General features: G+C 38.6%; 1 protein-coding gene across 41 annotated transcripts in view; it reads right to left on the bottom strand.

Moving 5' to 3' along the window:
- Positions 1-18,606, bottom strand: part of ANK3 (ankyrin 3) — a 382,076-nt gene that overhangs the window by 157,470 nt on the left and 206,000 nt on the right. Inside the window, exon 1 of one of the 41 annotated variants that reach the window (XM_041127050.1) lies at positions 8,082-8,188. The exons of the other annotated variants lie outside the window; for them this stretch is intronic. Within the exon in view, the coding sequence (XP_040982984.1) occupies positions 8,082-8,117 (36 nt within the window). The 5' untranslated portion in view covers positions 8,118-8,188. Of the gene's footprint in view, positions 1-8,081; positions 8,189-18,606 lie in introns of those variants that run through there. 41 annotated transcript variants of the gene reach the window in all.

Here is an 18,606-nt window from a genome sequence, read left to right on the forward strand (position 1 = left end):
TAAGTCACTTGGATATTATCTTAAGCCTTCATTTTAAACTAGAAGATGCTGATGCTGACTCCTGCTAGCAAATAAATATTCGCTGTCTTTTTCTCCAAGTGCTCCCAGTGAAGTAAGAGACTATTTAGCATGAGTAAAGACAAAAACTATCAGGAAATTTGCACTGACTGTCAACCCAGGGTCTGGCCAGGCATTTCTATGGCACTAGAGAGGGTCCTATCAAAAAACAGAGAATATGTATTATTTAGTGAACCCTCAAAAGTGCAAAGCCATTAATTTCAATGTGCACAGGCCCCCTCCCATACTGGTGGTATTTTTATTATGCTCATCTCTCTTTCCTTTGTGTTCTGCTTACAGTGGCTTCTTTTTCAGATTAAAAATCCAGTCTTTTTTTCACATTGGGAGCAGGGTTTTGTTTTTCACTCCATCTTTAACAGTAGCTGTTGTGAAGGGAAACCCCCAGTAGGTTCCCATTGTGCTGGAGCAGGGTGCATTCTGGCTTGAGTCCCAACAAAAAGATGCTAACCATGCCTAACATTTGTTGTGGGGGGAGGCAATGACCTCATTTTAAGGGATGAACTTATGTTACTTCCACTTGGAAATGTGCGCAACAAAACTAGTCTTGCAGCAGCATGAGATGATCTGAGGAAACAGATGATAACACTTTTGCTTATTTTGATATGGGTGGGCTTACTGCAACTGATGGTATTTTTGGTTTTTTGCAGTAAGGCTCAACTCGGATGGGCACTAAGTGCTACACTGGAAATTGGAGGTCCTTGGCATTTCTTAGATTTTGCTCCTATGTTAATTTAGAATCTTCCTCCAAGCAAATATGTTACACTCACTTGGTAAGGGATGAAATTTTATTTCAAATAAACTATACTGGCCAGTTAACAGCAATGTCTGAACCATGTGAAATAAACCAGCCATATTTTCCTGGGGAGACTCTTCATCCATCCTCCAAGCAGCTATATCCTTTGTATCTCCCTACTACCTCATACCTAAATCTGTATTAAAAATTTTCGCTTTTATTTTCTTTATTAGAAAGGGGGCTGTTTGCACCGGATGAGAAGATCATCTTTGTGCAAACAACTATAGCTGTAGTCATGCTTTACATACCATACTACCATACGTGTTTTCTTCTGATAAGAATGTGACAGCCTGGGGCCAACTGCTATCTGCAGTTCTGCTGTCAATTATCCTTCAGAGAGTTGCTTTTGGGATCACAGCCCTAAACACAGCCACAGGGCAACAGGAAAAGCTCCATTCCTACTGCCTGACAATTTAAAGGAAACATCTTTTGGCTAGGGAAGGCTAGCTTTTTTGAATATGATTGCAGAATGAGAAATGATTTAATCATCGGTCGAAAAACAAACAAACCCTTCTAATTGTTTGCCCTATCATGCAACTTAATCATCAACTTTCTTTGATCATATTATTGTATTATGCATGATAAAGTAGCCAAAAATATTATACTATTTGGAATGTCCCCATAACCGGGCCTATTCCAACTATGTAACAACGATATGTTTTCCACAAGTTAAAAAACTACACTGGTTTCAGGCTGCATGAAACCCCTCTTCTTGGTCACACCAGTGGAGACTAAAACACTTCATATTCCTGCAAAAACTGTGTATGAATCTATAATCAACTATATTTGCAACAACTGAGGGTTTATCCCTGTACAGTAGTCAATCTTAACATGCTTGTAGAAAAAGTAAAATATTTCCTGAAAATCACACATTTAAGCAGTTCAAAACAGTAGAAAATGCATCGCCTTTCTAGAAATCCTTGACCAAACCAGGAAAGCATCCAAGCAAAAAAGTAAGCCTCTTTCCTTGCTAGGCCACAGGACAAGTCTCTGACTTACAGGTTTAGTGTATTCCATTTTCCAGATCACTTGCACCCCTCTACCTGTTAGAGTCTGTCTTGGCAAAATGCTGAACCTGTGCTCACTGTTACCACGGAAAATTAACCACCTGTACTGGGGTGGTGGAAGATGGTTGAAAAGGACCCAGAGCCTGAGATGTTAAGGCTGGTGCATACAAGAACATTTCACAGCTTCCAGTACACGAGTTGTTTATCACTGCCTTTAACAGCATCAAGAGGTCTAGAGCGAGTTGTTTGCTTGCAATGACAAACATTTCCTGTGAAGCTATGATACAGCTTTCTTACTGTATAAGCTGCTTAGACTTTGTGCATAGTCTTCTACAGCAGACTATAAATCTAGTCAACTCTGTGACTTATGATGCAACTAACCCAGCCCTGGGTGTCTTTAAATGCCTGAATGACTGCTTCCTAAGAAAGTTCAAGCACAGGATAGAAATGAAAAGTAGCTATTATTCTTTTGATTTTCTACAAAGAGCAAAGGGGACTGTGATTGCCAAAGCACAAAAGACACACATGGAGTTAGATGGGAAACCCTTACCTAACATCCACATGTAACATGTATAACATATTGAACATAACATCCAAGTTGAAAATGTCCCTAAAGATGTCATCTCCATATTATTGACTTGTCACCACAGAAATTCAACAAATACAGAATGATTTAACTGCAATTCTAACAAAATTAACATCTGACAACCCAACAGAAAACACCTGAACTAAGATCAGACCCGTCCCACAGGGACAATGTTCAGACAGGAGGTAAGGGTTTATGCTACTTCCAATACTCTTTGCCAGTTTGCACAGATGATGTTTTCAGAGTTTGAAACACAAGTTTGATGTGTCAGGTTCACCTGAAGAATTTGTGAACACTTATTAGTATGAATGTGTTGAATTAGTAACACCAAAAGCAAGATCCTAATTTTCCAGGACTACAAAATCAAAGTACATCTGCACGACACACATAATCTTCCTAAGTATGCATGAACAACAAATTACAAGAATTATTTTAATGGGAAAATAAGATTCCTTTAATACTGACTTTTCAGCTATCAGACGGCCCTGCATGAAAAAAACAATTTAGTGACAAGGTAAATCGGGACACACTGTTTCACTAGTGAATCACTGTACTCCATTAGAGGTACACAATCAGGCGAAGAACCATGCCCTTTGTGATCAACTCACATGTATAACCATGAAAAAGACCTGATACAGTTGAAGGCAAAAGATTTGAGCATCTAAAATTCAAGACTCATTCTCCAGGCTGACAGTCTCAACTTCTAGAATTTTATTTCAAACTCTGAAAAGAAATTCCTGAGCCTGTAATGACTCATCTTTCACTCTTCTAAAGTCTTCCTATCATACACTTACAAGTGAAAAATAAATCACTGGCTTTCATAACTGCTACCACAGTTACAAAGAGCTAGAGAAGGGCTGGATGTGCTTCCAGGGTTTCTTCTTATGTTTATATTCACCTGAAGATAATAACTCTAATATGTCAAGCTAGATGAGATGCCATTGATCTCCTCCCTGCTATTTTCTCTCAGAAACTGACTGCCCAGTGAGCATGGAGATAACTTTCAGCACATCAGGCTAAAATTTAAAGCCATTTCCATGCTAAAGTCACATTCTTCAGATCACTGCATGAATTATGTCAGTCGGTCCACCTCCTGTTCTCTGAGTGCATCTGACTTTAGAATCAGGATCCAGAAAGGAGAGGAAAAAAATTCAGCAACCTTCTTCAAAACATTTTTAAAAGTGTATTTATGTGTCTATAATTTCAGATGGGAAAAAAACCAGTACAAACCTAAATCAGATAATATTGCTGATTTTAGGGAGAGAGATTTTATTCACTCAAAATGAGCTCAATACAAAAATATGTAAATATGCTTCAATGAGATATGAAGTGGAAGTTACTGGTAATAAAGTGGAGCAAACTGCATGTCAGTGGAAGCATAATGAACATCAATATTCCCTAAAAATACTTTAGTAAACAAGCTATAGGAACTATAGACAAGCTACATGATCTTTTCTGTAGCTAAACAACCTATTAAGAGCTTTCAGTACAGTGAATTCAGAAGTTTCCTGATCTCTTTCTGCCTTTCCATTTTATGCCTGCTTTTGAATGCATCTCTCATTCAAAACCAAAATTCTTCTGCCTTGGAAGTCTGAACATCATTAAATTGAAAGATTGTTTGATGATAACCAGTCAAGCCATTTCTGAGGTGGCAAAAATATGCACAGAAACACACCAATTTACACTGCAAGTATTGCAAATCCCACACGTAATTAACGTTTACACTTTTGTAGTCTTACGAGGCATTTGAATAGCTAATTTTAAAGCTATCTACTAGAGTTTTAAATTTTTTGACACATTGTTCAGGATTCTTACAGGAATTACAAACTTTTATCAGTTTATAAGTGCCAATGCATAGGTTTCCATAGCAGGGATTATGACCTCTGTCAGAAGCAAAGAACGTTTTCCAATTTACACACCTGAATACCTTGTTGAAGAGAGTCTCTGGCTGGAAAAGCCCATGTAGCTCATGTGATACTCACAGAATCTGAAGGGTCAGTGGAAATTATCTAAAGAGCTTGCAGGTACTAAGAAGACTCCCAGGGAAAGATTTGTAACACAGCCATAAACCTGTAACAATCAGTTCTGCAGGGCTGGTTAGAGGCATCACATGAGCTTTGTCATAGCAGTTTACCTTAGCAGAGCTTGTAACATTTACAGAACAATCTGTCCTGACACCTCTTTGTAGATCTGCTGTGAAATATATATGCCCTGATACAATGAGAAAGAATTGACGGAACCAATAAACCAAAGGATTCAAACATCACCTGAGAGCCAAAGGCTGGCTGAGGTAGTTTTGGTTGCTCAGGAGGAAAAAAAAAACTAGCTAGCACTTTCCAAACTCATGAGGGCAATTTCACACAGCAGAGTTAACAGTTCTCAAACGCATGAGCTGAGCAACCTACCAGGAGACAATTTTAATCTTGGTCTGGAGATGTAGGAGACCTACTGGAGAATACCATCAGTGAATAATCTGGGCTTGGCCATGTTCTTCTACAAGAGCTGAATTTCCCTGCTGACTGTAACCTGGTGTATCTCGTTTTCCATTTGATTCTGCTGTCATAGGTATGACCCAGTAACTCCAGATCCATTCTGTAATGCACCACATTACTATAAACCACAAAGGCAAGGCAGAGCAAAACAGAGCAGGTGTTACGCACACTGCTGTTTGTTAGTGTTAGAAACATTGATGAAAACTTGTCTGCTTTCTCCCAGACGTGATGCCATATGACATGGGCAACAGCGCTGTGTGGCCTGCACAGAGCAGTGACGCTGGACACTGGAGAGCCACCAGCCTCCACATTTCCCAGACCTTTCTCCTCCTCCTCCATGATTAAACACTGACATTCACCATTGCAAATTTGTGCAATGGCTTGGAAAGTTCTGTGATAGCATTTGTTGGGGCTGTCTGGATGAACTGTATTCAATGGTGTATGCAGCAAATGTAAAATAGTTTACAAATGTTTTGTTCCTCATTCCACATGTCCCAGGTTTGAGGATTAGCTCAGATTCCAATGGGAAAATTGCTTTTCCCAGCCCAACCACCAAAATCTGTGAGCAAAAACTACAAATCACAGCCCTGCAATTGTTATCAAGAGTTTTAAACTAGAATCACTTTCTGACTCTAAATACAAGATTCTATTTTGAAACAAAAGGAGGAGTCTAAAACACCACTGGGGCAAGGCTAGGACCACGATTTACAGGTACAAACAGGATGAAAACAGTAACAGTGAGAACAATCTTAGCTGTATGGGGTCTTTGAGCTGAACAGAGGGGGAAAGAAAACACAACATAGCTCAGTTTTATTCTTAAAGTGAGAAAAAAATACCAAATATATAGATAAATCACTGCAGATTAGATGGTGCCATTTTCGCACAGTCACTTTTCAGTTACAGTACAGAACTAGTATTTTTCTGGCTTTCAAAGCCACTGTGCACTAGAGAGTTGGAATTCTGTAGAACCACCGTGATGATCTAAACATCTCGGGAGGGACTTCTAATTTTTTGACAAAAATAAAAACAACAGAACTATTTGAACATTTTACTTCACCTTAACCAGACTTCATAGTTTATTTTCATCTGAAAATTACTACTGTTTCTTAGCAGCAGAATGAAGTATGTTTGGAAAACACATCATTGTTTAATCGAAGAAAATAATGCTATTTCACTAATGAATTAACACTTTCCAAACTGGGCTAAAAGACTTTACCTTTACTATTTTAATAAACACAGGTTTAGAATTACTTTTTAGCTTAACTATTACAGTGAAGATCAGTTTATTACATACTTACAGAAATAAGCTATGGCCAACAATACTATCTACCAGCCCTATACAGTAATCTCCCCTAGCATTCAATGACAGAATAAACCATTACAATGAAATGTTAATTAAAGTATCACTCCTGGATAGCAAATCTACAGAATAAATACGCAGTGAAGTAGAGCTTGTCTCTCCCTTACACCTAAAACGTGCATGGCAACCTATAGGAGATTTAAATATGCGTGGAATGAAAACAGAATTTACCATAAACAACATCAGCAAGAAAAAAAACTTATAAAACAAATATATACTGTACCCCTTCCCCATCGCTCAAGTCCATTTCAAATAGCTATTACACCTTCAATAAACAATGTATATGCTAACAGAAAGACCAGTTTCTATGCAACTTCTAACAAAACCCTGTAAAGCAAGAGTAAATACCATTCCGTTGAAACACACAGGGGCAGAGCATACCGCAGACCAGCACATTGCCAATGCCATGGCTCGAGGGCAGCAAGATTTTCAGTTCGCTCTACTCCCCAAACTGTTGCACAGAGAAACTAGCAGGACTGCATCAAGTTCTGTAATACTGGGGCTCATATAAAGTATCAGCAAAGATGTTTATCACCTTGAAGACTGATATTATTGTGCTAAAAAAACCAGGAGAGAGTAAATAATATTCTCAGGACTGAAAAAAGAGTTTAATCAAGTACCATAAAACATCTCAACCTAACAAAACCTTCTCCTACAAGAAATTGCTTCACAAAGAAAATCCCCCAAATAAATGTTTTCATGGTTTCGAAATTACTGGTGGAAATGAATTTATGAACAAGAACAGCACCATCAGAAAACAACCAGAGCTTCAAAAATGTTTTTTAACAGGGAACAACCACCCAGTCCTGTGTTGACAGCAAGTAAACAACATCATACACGTTTAAGGGAACTCACTGCAGTATTTTTTCAGAGCACAAAGCTATTGCTGACATGGAAATTAGCTAGTAAACTGCTGGGTGCTACCATCAGTAATATCTCTAACTAAAAAAAATACTGCCATTAACGGACACTTCCACAAAGGTTGGCACTCATCAATATTAATAACATGATACCACACTTTCCTGGGAACCCAGTATTTTAATTCTGCAGTAAAGCAGCCTGGAGAACAATTGTTTTAACTGTGTTTTTTAACTGATTTTAATAACTCTAGCTATTGAAGAACCTCAGAGCCTAGTTCACAGAGTACAGGGATGTAATTTCACAGCAGCTTACTCACTTGAGGAATTTTTAAATCACACAGGGAGCACCTTGGAGGTCACTGGGACTATCCCTGAGAGTAAGACTGATACGGGTGCCTCCTTACAGGTCACTACCAGCATACTACAACAGCAGGCTCCTTTTTAAGTTTAATTGACCTATGGATTGTCAGTAGAAGAGGTGTGTTATTTGATAAATACACCTTAAAAGCATAAATTTCAGTTAACTTTTTTCAAAATATGCAAGATTTGCTAAAATATTTTAGTGAACAAAATTGTTACATATATCAAGGTTACTTAAGGCCCTGATCAAAGAACAAAACATTACAAAATGTTTCTGCAATTTTAATCAGCGTCTTCTACAGAGTGTCCTGAACAGAATCTAGCCATTGGTAAGGAGAGAGAGAACAAATAATTCCGTATACCATTTGACTGCTGCCTCAGCCTATACCGCAATCTAACCGTCAGAACACAGAATACACCAAACAAGCCAAAACGTACCTCTTCCTACATCCAGCTTTGTCTCGTACAATCAAAGACTTAAAACACTAATACAAGAAACTCGATATGCAGATTTCACTCTTATTTCAGAATCCACAAATGCTTACTTGTTCTGGAAAGCATTCTCCCTCTTCCACTGCCATTTTCTGTGGCCAGTTATGAAACCTGATGACTCAATTAGTTAACACTTTGGACACGGCATCATTACTAAAAATAGCGGCCCCAGGAAGTGGTTTTCTTTCTTTTTTTTTTTTTTTTTAAAAAAAAAAGGGGGGGGGAACTAAGCACAGTCACTTGTTAGACTTCCCTTGGCTATTTAAATAGCAAAGGACAAGTGATAGTAAGACTATTAAGTTAGTAACAGAGCGTGTCCCAGGATTCCTGGCTCACTTACCATATTTGCTGCCTCCAATCATTCCCCGTGTATGTAATCATGATCTGTGGAATACCCAAAATAGCTGCAGCATCAGCTGATCAGAAAACCACTGCTGCTTGGAATCACTCATGAAACAAGCTTTTGTCATTCTGCTTATCAGCTCTTTCTAATGCAGACTACTTTGAACTATTTCTAAAGGCAACAATAACATCATTTTACACTCTGTGTGTTTTGAATACCACATATGCCTGCCTCCTACTCCATGGTAATTTTATATTTATTCAGATTTTCTGATGACTAATTATGATAGATTGGTGTCGTTGGTTCTAGAGGCTATTTTCCTGAACTAAAAGGCTGCACTCTATATACTTCAAGTTCTTAAACTAGAGAGATTAAAAGCAGTACCAAGAGCAAAATCACTTTGCTTCAGAGGGGAGCCCAGGGAGAGCTTCATGATTTCAGTAAAGCAGATCTTTTCCTTTTCAATGGAAGCTATTGCCAGGAGCAGGAATTTTCTTCATGCTTCCCTACGGTTACTTACATTAGGACTGGCTTTAAAGAATGTCCCTCTTCTGAGAAAGGGAATATCGAAATCTCTTTGATACACCACAAGCACCCGCACAGCATGCACTGTGCTTGCCTGTTACACATCTCACCTCACACATGTGAGCTGCACACAGATAGATATTCACTGGCACAGAAGAACAACAAAGGGTAAGATGGGGGGGGGGGGGGGGAAATCAAGGTTTAATATTTTTCTCAGATGAGATATGCCCAATGTCTCATTTGTCTATGAAAGGAAATGATCTACATGTAAAATATTATACGGATCATTTGAAATTCTCAAGAAATAGTTCTCCATGTTTGCATCGACCAGAGGCCAGCCACCAGGTAGTAGCTCCATGCTCTTGGGCTAATAATGCAGAACTTGTTGCTAATTATCCATGTAAAATCTTTCAGAAGGTGCAAAATTTGAGGCCCCAGTGTATCACTAAATAAATAATGTATGCCACGCACTCAGGTGATCTAGCCTGAAATTACTTCATTAATGTCACTGATGATGCACTCTATTAACAACTACTTTCTGCTTCTGCACATTTTTGCTTATGGCATTGTAGTATCTATGACTAAGACAGACTTCTCCCTCTGACTAAATACAGAGAAGCTAACAGCTGTCTGCAGGGGTGGAGGAGCCTTCCACCTCAATTTAAATACAAGACGATGACCAAGTCTGTTTAAATGAATTTACCTCCCTGACACATCTGTGCAGAGCTCCCTGTAGCAGAGATTTCAATCATCTGCACAACAGCTACCTTGGCAATGTCGTTATTGCAGGCTGCCACAACAACATGTAGTATCCTGAAATATTCAACTTCTAAAGCTGAATTTTGATTTAGTGTTACTATTTGTTTTGAGGACTGAGAACTATCATTTCAAAACAATAAAAGGAAACATCCCAGTTCTAGAAATCCAAGATCACAGGGTTACTATCCAGTGACTGAATTTTTGTTTTGAACTGAAGAGGGGTTGGCCCTGAATAAGAACCAGGTGCCTAAATACCCTTCTTCTGCCTTTGAAAAGGTACTTGAGAACAAGGAGAAAGGAAATATGATGATTCCTGTAATGGGATCCAAGGGAATCACATGAAATTTAAAACTTGCTGAATAGTTCTTTTTGTAGATAAAAGGATTAAATGGGGCAGTTTTATGAAAACTCACAAGAGTCCATCCAGAAGACCAAGCCCATTGTGGGGTGGTGTCCCCACACCACTGGGTGCCACTGAACTGCAGCCTCCTGTTGGGGGTTAGTGATTGGTGACACAGAACTGACAATTTGACAGCTCTCCTAAAGCTGAAGTACTGCTTGTTTGGAAAGGAGGAACAACGCTTTTAGAGAAAAGGATTCAAGGCAGCTTCTGCATGTGTCTTTCATCGGCGGGCTGTGCCCCTTGTTCCCTAGGCAGTCCAGGTCCTGTGGACAGTGCCAGCATGGTCTGGGTGACAGCCTGCTCCCTCCAGGAGCTCCTCTGAGACCACTCTCCCCTACCCACTACCTGCTCATTTATTCTGCTAGAGCTACTTTGCTTTTCCAGTCACTGGTTCTTGGCTTTTCGAGTTCACATTAGTATGATGAGACCAGTGGATGATTGAGCCAGACCGTTGCCTATTAACCTTCACCAAATTGTCCTGGCTTAAGTTGTGACATTACCACAAGAGAAGTTGTCTAATTCTTTCTCCATTAATTTTAAGAGAGCAATGATCAGAATTACAAAAGAAAAGCACAAAGAAAAATTAAAATCTGCCAGCACCAAATCTCAGCACATTCACATCCATCAATTTAGCTCTGAGTACTGAAAGCTCACATCATAAATCATAGTGACACTATATTTTTTTTAACCTTGTGGATCAGTTTTAGAGCGTTCAGGATGATTTCTCACACGCATGCTATTAACAAAGGGTAATAAAAGAAAGGCTCAATACTAATGGCAAAATCAATTTGCTATAGACTTTGGGTAAAATTTTTAGGATCCTTTTGTTACTTTGCATCCTGAATTATATGAACTGCAAATTCCTATAGTCATTCTTAGCTTGGGAAAGAGGCGGTCTTGGATACAATCATGTAATGAGTAGATATGCAAGGAAAAAAAAAAAATCTCAACAATCAGTCTCCTCCCCTCTTTGAAAAAGAAAAAAAACAACAAACCCCCTTTACAATCTCATTAAAATGGCAGATTTAGTACAGATGGAGGATTCTTTTAAACAGAGTAGTGGAAATGTCCTTTTACATTATCACTACTCTGCTCCCCGACCAGATGGAGTGCTTATGATTACTGGCTTGGAAGCAACTTGCAAACAAAGCAACACATGGCAGAATTCAGCAGAAAGAAAAACATGGTTTGACATGAGATACAGACAATATAAATATATTCCCAAGAATGGGAAAGACAAGCTGAAATAGTTTAAACCATAATCTGGAGTTACCGATCCAGATTTTGCAAGAAGAAATAGAAATTTTTTTTTTCTTCTTTTTTTTTTTTTCCCTTTCTGAAACTGCAGTGGATGACATTTCAGACAGTTTGGAAAGCTGAAGAGTCAGCTGAAGCCCACCAGAGCAGGTGATTTATAGCTCTGTGGTATTTCAGGCACCCTTTTCAGAGAGCAAATGGTTGACAAATAGCATCAGTACAGATGTGTGCTTATGCAACTTACACCTACGAAGGGTCCTCAGTTTTAGAAACTTGTATCACAGAAACCAGTGGTAGTATCTGAGCTATTTAATATAATTATCTAAAATTCTGTTCTAGTCATTAAAATAATGGCTAATGTGTGCCCCAACTGAGTTTTTTAAATAGCAGTTCAAGTGCAGACATTGCAAAGGCTACATACAGCAACAAGATACTCACAAAGCAGTTCCCTGAGACCCACAGGCCTTAGGTTCATATGTGAAGCCAGGAAAAGATGCACATTGCATACAGCAAGAGAGGCATAGTGAAGCTCATCAGGCAGAGACTCACTGTTCTTTCCATCTAAGAGACCCCATCTCAAGCACATTACACTTAACCTCTATAGATAGCTACACCAGGCTTTTACAAAGCTACTACCAAGAGAAAATGTACATTTACTCATTTATATTTTAATTGTTAAAATTGTGGACACTGAGAATATACAGCCACACAGTAAAAATTCTTTCCTAGTTATAAAATGCCAAAACAATCAGCATAATTTGTGTATGACTTTTTTTTTAATCTGCCTGTTCAACCACCATCCATCGTGAAAATATTATGTTTGCTACACTACCATTCAAATGCTGCCAGCTCAGATCATCTGCTAAAACATCCACAGAATTAGAAATCTGTAGTCAGAAGCATACATTCTCTTTCAATAATACAAAATTTAAATATACTTATAAAATAAGGATAGGAAAACAATACTCCAAACATTAATTAAGTTGAAGTCTCACAGCAAGATAAAGATACACACACTTCTTTTCCCCAGAAAATCTGTTTTATGCTCCTGTGTAATCTATTGCTCTAGAATAGAAAGTATCTACAAAATCTGTAAATCCTTAAACTATTTTTTTTTCTTGTTAACTTTGACAAGGATATTCACCTGCCATCACACCAAATAATCTAAAGCTCTGCAGAACTAAAAAAATGAAATCCTGTAACTTCTGCTACAAGATACTTAAAATTTCTCTTTAAAGGCTTTCCAAATGAGTGAACAGGAAGCCCGTAGTCTCATCCTATTCTTCCTCAGCAGCAGCTAGGATCAAACCTCAAAGACTGAAATGCAATCACTTTTAAAGGATAGCCTGCAGTAATTTTTCAGAGGTCTCCAAAAACTTCGAAACAGCATGCCTTCAAGCCAGCCCTGCTGTGACCTGTGAAATTCAGCACATTACAGCTATTCAAAATGCCCATGAAAGACACAGACTGAAGCACTGCAGTGTTTACTCTGTCAAGATCCGTAACAGCTCCTGTTACCTCATTGTCAGCACTTTGCCTTCCCAGTATATGCTGCTTTCAATAGCAGGGCAAGGGGCTCTCAGGATAACAGACTAAAATAAATGATACATGTATGGTATGAGCGGTATGCTCAAAGCATCTGAACCGCTATCTACAAAACCACTTCAAATTCCATTTTTTAACCCTGTATTGTTCCCTTAAGCTATCAGAGTAGATTACATATTTCCAGTCTGCCCTGCTAACCACTTTTCTGAAAGAGCACTTGTTTCATTTTCATCCATTAGCTGTGGTTTTCACGCCCAAGTTCTAAAGCTCCCTTAACTTCCAGTGACCCTGGGGCTAAAATATCAGCAGATTCTTCCCCAGAATAACCCCCTCCCCTAGGAATAGGAACAACTGCAACCAAGTGGAAAACAGGCTGTTAGATAAACCCAAACTTCTTGTCCAAAATGGAGCATATATCATTCAAGGCTTCCACCACTGAGACTTCAGCAATTTCTCTTCCTCCTTCAGTATATTGCCTTTACATGGAAAAGGTGCATCTTCCACCTGTATCCTAGAGAAAGGTAATTTTGCAAAACTACTGCCACAATATCACAGAAACCCCATAATCAGCTGCTCTGTGAAAATGGAGGTTAAGGTAATACTTATCAAAACAACTTCTTACTGTCAAGACCACTCCACACTCTTCAAATCATAAAGAGTTTCATTATACCATTCTGTAAGCACCAAGAAAAGCAGCTTCAGTTAAGCCAACTGAAAGTCCTTGGTTTTATTAAGATTTCCTTCCCTCCCACTGATCATCTAGAAGACACCCATGTCATTGATATGCTATGGACAGCACCTTTGGAAAATACTGAGGTAATAAAGCTGCAAGCTGGAAGAAGTGTTTACATTAAGTGTCATGATGAAAATCACATGTTCAACTCCTGAGCAAATTGACTTGACACTATCATCCTTGAAAAATAACTAGTAAAAGCCAATTAGGAAGGGAAAAAACAAAAGCCAGAGACTTCAGTCAGCCCTATGTTTAGTCAAACTACAGACCTCACATGAACTCTCATGGAGATGAGGGGAAGAGCAAGGGCAAAGAACTATATAAGGAAAGCACAAGGAGACACAGTATCAGATCTTCCTATATCATCTTGAAGCATTGCTGATGTTTGCAAATTCTCTGCTGATTAATCAGATGGATTGTTGCATGCCATGCATCTTGATCAAAGTCATGCTGAAAATTGGGATTTTGTACAAATTGAAAACAGCAACTGCCTTACTCCTTCTTTGACATACCTCACCAGAACATAGGATTCCGGAAAGTAGAGATTCCTTGTATCTGAACAGTAGAGCTCAGCATTTTCACTAAGTAGGGAACTATTCGTTAACAGAAAGTAATACTAGCAGGCTAGCGAAATCAGTGGTTGTTGATGGTCTCCATAGGTGTGTAGGTATGTAAACACATAGATAGGGAAATAAAAATCACATGCTAACCTTATTATTGCACCACAGCACAGGAAAATAATTAACAGTTCAGAAATAACTTTTTCAGTTTTTTAAGAATATACCAAAAAACTAGTTGAAAGTATCAGAGGAATGTTACATAGAGTATACTGTCCATTTGTATGTGGTATTCATGTGACAAAATGTTGGCTCTCTCTCTCAGTCTGGATCCTATTTCTAGCAATTTTCAATATTCCAGGATTGCCAGGAGCAAAGAATTAATCATTAAGATTCATGGTGATGGCAGCAAAGTATTTCATCCTAAAGTTGAGTTAAGCACCAGAAATGTGACTGCTGGCAAATAAGCCTTTCCAAACACTCCCTCTCTCTGTTGTCTGTCTTTTAGGCTTACTCTGAACATAACTGCGATACAAAGCCACAGAACTGCCAGATGGTTTCAAAATACTCAGATGTGGTTTCTGCACAGAAGAAGGAATTTCTATCATGTAATACATTCCAAGAGCAGTACTGCAAAAGCAGTAGTTGTCCAGCACATCTAACAGTTGACTGTCTCCATGAGACCCTAGCCAGAAAAACCCCCACTATTAACAAAATATTTGATTATACATCTTGACTTTGTTCATTCCTCAAGGACCATCTAAAGGAAAAATTCAAATGAAAACAGAAGTAGGCTTAACTAAAAGAGATACAAGTGTATCCACTCACCAAGGGCATACAAGGGTGTCCAATGCCCTGTGAAATAAGCACAACCTCGCACAGCTATCATTTACCGTACAGTGGCTTACTGATCTTCATTTATAGATGGTGCAGGGAATTATTCAATAAAAGAAAAATGGAACCACTCAACTAACTATAACCAATCCTTTGAAACTGCTCCCAAATGCACTGGAGACATTTCGATGGAGCAATATTATGACCAAGGCTTTTAAACAACAGTTAGCCTGTTACTCACTCAGTGTACAGACTACAGCCAAATTATTACACCGTAAAAACATGTGCAGACACAAGATAAAACTTTCATGAGAAAACTAACATGAGAATAGCTTGCCTATGAAGTGGTGGGATTTCTAACACATGCAGAGTTTAAGAACACTGGACAAAAAAATAGAATAAAAATAAGAAATTGGCAGGAAGAGATTAGCAAAACTATTATGGGTGAAGGTAGACAAAGGGAGTTCTTGCTATCACACCCAACCCTATTGCTAATAATTCTGTGACACATAGGAGCATTGGAGCTCCTCTGCAGGCAAACCGCACTCAGCATCAGAGTCAGTGGGAGGTTAAAACAAGATGCCATTGAAAACAAGCCCCCAGTCACATAAAATCAATCTGAGCCCTGCTTACAGACGCTGTATGGGAGAACATGTTGCTCACATGGGGCTACAGCCTGCAGTTCTCCAAGGCACTGTCAGGACTGCTGGACCTTTCATCCTTTAAGAGTTACCATTTCAAAACACTCTAAAATTTCTAAATTACATTTTGGAAGGACTTTCAAGGAAAAGTGCAAGTTTAAAATATCTCATAATCATTACAACGATGTAAAAATACGATATTACAATGCAATGAACCCAAAGAAAAAGGAGTGACTTAACTGTGGTTGATCTCAGCATCACTCAAAAGTTATCCCCAGTCTCAGTATTATTGTTAGGACACACACAAACTAGTCACCAATCGTCAAAAGATTGCTATACAGTAACAATTCACAGTTATAGGGTGCTGTTCCCAGTTAAAATATTAACCTGTCTTTGTCATGGAAAATGACCAAAATCTAGTTTTAATCTCCAGCAAGTGCTCTGTTCAGTAGGTTCCTCCCTATCAACTTCCTTTCATAAGGCACTACTATTTTCAAAGAAAATGCACATCAAGGAGAAAGCTCCATGAGCTACACAATCTTAAGTGCACTGTCCCTTTTTAACATAGTCACAGCAAAATCTAAAATTATTTCTCTTACTCAGCTTTCACTCTCAGCTATTCAATGGCATAAAATCAAAGTGTGGACTAATTATAAAACATTATATATAATTCACTGAATTTCCAGCTTCTTAGAGGTCAGTGCTCTGATCAGGTACAAAACTCTCTCTCAGATTTAACTCCATGGTGAAATGTCTGGGTAGCAAATAAAAGAAACTTCCACAACTTTTTCCTCCTCAAATTTTAGGTAGGGCAGTAGCACTAGAGTCATATTGTCTCAACTTTGTTATTGCAACAGCGCCGAGGCTGTGAATAGTGCTTTCCAAGAACACAGAGACCATTCAAGTGTTAGATGTAATAACCTCAAGATGTATTACACCAAGAAGGTGAAAACATTCTTCTGCATTGGGGTTATGCAGGAATTTCCCCAAAACAGAGGAAAATGCATAATATGAATAAAAAATGATCTCATCAAGATAATTTTTGACATGCTGCTGGGGGATGAGGACAGCTGTGCAAACTGCATTCCAAACAGGACTTACATTTGTCAGCACAGATGTATAAAAATGTCTCTCAGTTCTCACTGTAGTGCTAGCAGCTTGGCTCAATATTAATGCCGTCCCTGAAGTGCTGCTACTGATTTTGCGTCCCTTTATGTGTATTACACACATGAGATGCTGGCCACATTTAAGACAGATGCTTTCTGAAGTTGCATTGGAACTACAAAGGAAGAGAAAAGGGCAGCTTCAGAGACTGCATCAATGCTCATATGGCTCCCTAGGAATTACAGACGGGAGAACAAGGGGAAACTGTAGGATGCATAATTCCTAAAGATAAAGCTGAGCTTTCAAGATGTATAGCAATTTGATAATGGATTATATTGGGTTGTAGTGCAATACTTTTCAGTTATACTGCCGTTATTTTAAGCTACAAGATAATTTTTATTGTACAGTAAAGGAGCTCTCCTGAAACTTGTTCAAAAATGTAAGGTGCCTTTTCCTATCTTTAAAGGCAAAATACAAGAGTCACAACTATTAAAAGTCTTTACGAAGGAGCTACGCACCTCTCTTTGCACTGCCTTAACTCATATGAATCACACTTTGTATCTGGTAGTCATGCTATACTTATCAAAATGTATTTCAAACTGTACGAGGTTAGAATATTATTGGGTTTTGTCCTGGCTTGCATAGCTGTAATCTGTGCTACCTCAGTGAAATAGGTTCATAAAGCTTCTGATACCTGATTTCACACCAAACATTTTGAGCAGATGCACAAATACACCTTGGAATGACTGCATGAATAATGCAGTCATTACAACAGCACACATGGCCATATTCTGGTTTTTTCTAACCTGCTTAGTTAGCATTGCATTTCTTTTCCTTGGGAGAACCTTCAAGTCTCTAGCTACTATTGTAGGTAGCTCTCACATTTCCTTTCTCTCTGTGAACTGCTATTTCTAATCTGATGTTAAACAGCTTTCACAGGGCTTCTAAAATTACTGTATAGCAGTAGTATTTCTTATATCTCTATTACCGACATGATGCTTCATGAAAAAGCAGTCCCTTGGCAGGACAAACTAGTATTCACACTGCATTATGGAGGAGGCAGCAGCTGCTATATTTAGGGTACTGAATATCTTCTTCCATTATAAGTCTATTTATTTTACAGATCTCAAAACTCACTGATACATACAGTTATGCCTTTTCTGATTGATGAAAATCCTATTTAACTTTAATTGACAACCCAATCACTAAAAAAGTTGTCATTTTCCCTTAGTTATCTATTTGCCTTAGTAAAATAAAAATCATATACAAAATTACCCAAAGGAGCTGGGGCCCCATGGAAGCAGCATCACTGGCTCACTGTGCTGGGGATTCAAGCCATCACAGGGAAGGGTGGCACCCTGAACACCACCTGCAACGCCTGTGGAGATGGGGACCCTCCCAAGCACTGTCCCAACAACATTGGGGCAGGAACCCTGTGGAGTATGCAACCTGGCTGCATTCATTGGTAGGAGCTTATGTGTGCTCTCTGGTTTGGGGAGTTCAAGTTTTGCTGGCAACACATGGCTAAAATTGCATAAGATAGAATACTCTTATCTTTTTCCTTGGAATAAAAAAAAAAAAACAACCAACCTAGAAATTTATAAATTAAAATGCTACCAGAAGATAAAACCAAGCATTTCAGATGTTGTCCCAGCAATCTCAAATTTTCCTTTGGCAAGTATATTATAGTTTCACAGACAAGAGCTTCCTATTTTTCCATAAAACTTTTTCATTTTCTGAGCAAAACATGAACAATTAAAACTTCATGAATAACACAGAGATGGCACTTCTTAATTGTTCCCCACCCCAGCAGTCATTGGTATTTAACATAATTTTATTAAGCAGTATTTTATATTGCAGCCCAGAGCCTTCTCCAA

The sequence above is a fragment of the Aquila chrysaetos genome, chromosome 11 (genome assembly GCF_900496995.4).
Source record: "Aquila chrysaetos chrysaetos chromosome 11, bAquChr1.4, whole genome shotgun sequence".
NCBI classification, from domain to species: domain Eukaryota; kingdom Metazoa; phylum Chordata; class Aves; order Accipitriformes; family Accipitridae; genus Aquila; species Aquila chrysaetos.